Source organism: Saprolegnia diclina, assembly GCF_000281045.1.
Source record: "Saprolegnia diclina VS20 unplaced genomic scaffold supercont1.17, whole genome shotgun sequence".
Taxonomy (NCBI): domain Eukaryota; phylum Oomycota; class Saprolegniomycetes; order Saprolegniales; family Saprolegniaceae; genus Saprolegnia; species Saprolegnia diclina.
In genome coordinates, this window is record NW_008246084.1 from 84376 (window position 1) to 86633 (window position 2258).

The 2258-nt window shown below is 57.3% G+C and overlaps 1 protein-coding gene across 1 annotated transcript; it reads left to right on the top strand.

Moving 5' to 3' along the window:
* The first annotated feature begins 1275 nt into the window (after positions 1 to 1275).
* On the top strand, positions 1276 to 2133 carry SDRG_06212 (hypothetical protein). Its single transcript, XM_008611978.1, has 7 exons — positions 1276 to 1295; positions 1343 to 1435; positions 1482 to 1580; positions 1627 to 1725; positions 1772 to 1870; positions 1919 to 2016; positions 2064 to 2133. The coding sequence occupies exons 2-6, from the start codon at positions 1391 to 1393 to the stop codon at positions 2000 to 2002; spliced, it is 426 nt and encodes a 141-aa protein (XP_008610200.1). The 5' UTR covers positions 1276 to 1295; positions 1343 to 1390; the 3' UTR covers positions 2003 to 2016; positions 2064 to 2133.
* Positions 2134 to 2258: the final 125 nt, after the last annotated feature.

Below are 2258 nucleotides of genomic sequence, written 5' to 3' on the forward strand. Positions count from 1 at the left end.
CACTTGTCGACGTCGGCCCCAGCGTCCAGAAGAATTTGCACCGTTGTGCGATGACCACGACGTGACGCAGCACACAGTGGACTGTCGTCATCCTAGGCACGATACGAGTTTGTATTTTGTAGTAGTGATACACAAGTACGTTCATGGCTTGATTCACGGCGGCGTCAGCGCGAAGAAGCATCTTGACGATGACGTCTTGTCCTTTATATGCAGCAACGAGCAGCGGCGTTCCTCCACCCTGCATCAGCAGCAACATGTGAGGCCACACGTTTGAAAGCGCAAGTTGCGAGAGAAGATAACGTACGTTTATAGCTTGGTTCACAGCGGCGTTGGCGCCGAGAAGCGTCAAGACGACAGCGCCGTGTCCGTTCCGCGCAGCAACAAAGAGCGGCGTCGCACCATCCTACGCAAAATGACTTATCGTTTTGCCATCCAGCGTGGCCAACGCACCTCGTTGGTAAAGTTGACGTCGGCGCCTTCCTTGAGCAGGCGCTGGACGTCGTCGATGTCACCGCAGAACGCAGCATTAAACAGATCTAGAGACAAAGCACATGGCAACCGCCACCTGCAGAGTTGACGTCGTACAAATGCCATCTCAAGCGTCGGTCGAAAGTGCAAGTGAGCAAGTCGGTCGCTTTGAATCGGACGGCTGAGTACATTGCTGGATACAAAAAATAGGCGTGTGGACCGACGAATGAAACGCTCACAAAGCGACCAGCTGGTTCGCAACACATGTTGCGCGACGAGTCTACGAAAAGTTACAGTAGTTAAAAGAGAGCGGCGCGACCGCAAGAGGCACCGCCGCCGCCTGCCTCTGGCGCGTTGCATTGCTGTAAGCCCACCATGCCGTATATTCCGTCCGGTCTATAGTGACCACTTTACTTCACTGGTGAACTGCTCCGAAAGCCCGAACCATGAGCCGGATGGCCAAGCTTAGCGGCAAGCTCCGGGCTCAAGCCACGTCCACTAAAACCATACACGGGAGTTCTGCTGGCGGTGACCACCAACGTTGTGCGAGGAGCACCCCGAGAACGTCTGCTGGCGGTGACCACCAACGTTGTGCGAGGAGCACCCCGAGAACGTCCCGCTCCGACTACTGTAGGCCGGCCCGCCAGTCACAAATTTGCGCCGGTGCCGCAAAATTTGCGACGACGATTTTTTGTCGTGGCAAAAAATGGCCCGGCCCAAATTCGTGACATGTATCCGGATGATTTCCAAATATTTGTGAACGGCAGTCTCAAGCATTTCCGATGTGTCAGTCGCGAGCAACAACGATAGCCGAGCCAACGACGGTGGTAGAGTCCATGACGGCGACCAACGCATGGATGCATGTGCTTCGTAGGACGCTCAATTGTTTGAAGCGGCGCTTGATGGCTGCGTCGATGATGTCATGGCGCTGCTCGACCAAGGCGCCGACGTCACGTGGACCGACGAGGTACACTTGATCAGTGTCGTCGACTCTCGAGCTAACGTGTGCATAGGACGGCGCAACGCCGCTGGTTGCGGCCTCCATCATGGGCAACGACGAGGCTGTGGCGGCGCTGCTTGCGGCTGACGCGGCCGTCGACCACGCAAACAACGTACGAACCTTGTCATCCATGGCCCATGTCATCCGTGTGCTGGTAGGATGGCTTTACGGCGTTGATCATGGCCGCGCAGAGCGGCCACCATCCTGTCGTGATGTTGCTCTTGGCCGCCAACGCCGCTGTGGATCTTGCAGACAACGTACGCCGCAGAATGCGCATTTATGTTTCGCGATATTTGTGCGTAGACGGGGGCGACAGCGCTCTTCCTTGCGGCGCAAGAAGGCCATGCCGACGTCGTCGCCAGCCTCTTGGCCGCGCACGCATCAGTTAACCAGCCCATGGAGGTACATGTCAAAATGCACACACGTTTCTCTAAATGCATGGTCTTACAGGACGGGCAACACCCCTCGCTATCGCTGCACAGAATGGCCACTCGGCCATTGTGGTCACGCTCTTGGCAGCCGGCGCCGACGTGAGCCTCGCCATGGACGTACGTCTGCGCTTCGTGCCCAAGATCGATCGCAACGACTGGACTAGAATGGCGTGACCCCCCTTTTTTGGTCGCGCAGAACGGACCGGACGACATCGTCGAGGCGCTTCTCGAGGCCAAGGCGGCCGTCGAGGCGCCCATGCATGTATGCATCCTTGATTTGATGCGGCGTCGACACGCGCGCGGTAGGACGGAGCGACGCCGCTGTTGATTGCAGCGTGCAAAGGTCATGGTTCTGTTGT

Coding starts and splice junctions, on each gene's coding strand:
- SDRG_06212 (XM_008611978.1), top strand. CDS start 1,391: ATGGCGCTGCTCGACCAAGGCGCCGACGTCACGTGGACCGACGAG. Junction 1,581..1,626: donor CCGTCGACCACGCAAACAAC/GTACGAACCTTG, acceptor GTGTGCTGGTAG/GATGGCTTTACGGCGTTGAT. Junction 1,726..1,771: donor CTGTGGATCTTGCAGACAAC/GTACGCCGCAGA, acceptor ATTTGTGCGTAG/ACGGGGGCGACAGCGCTCTT.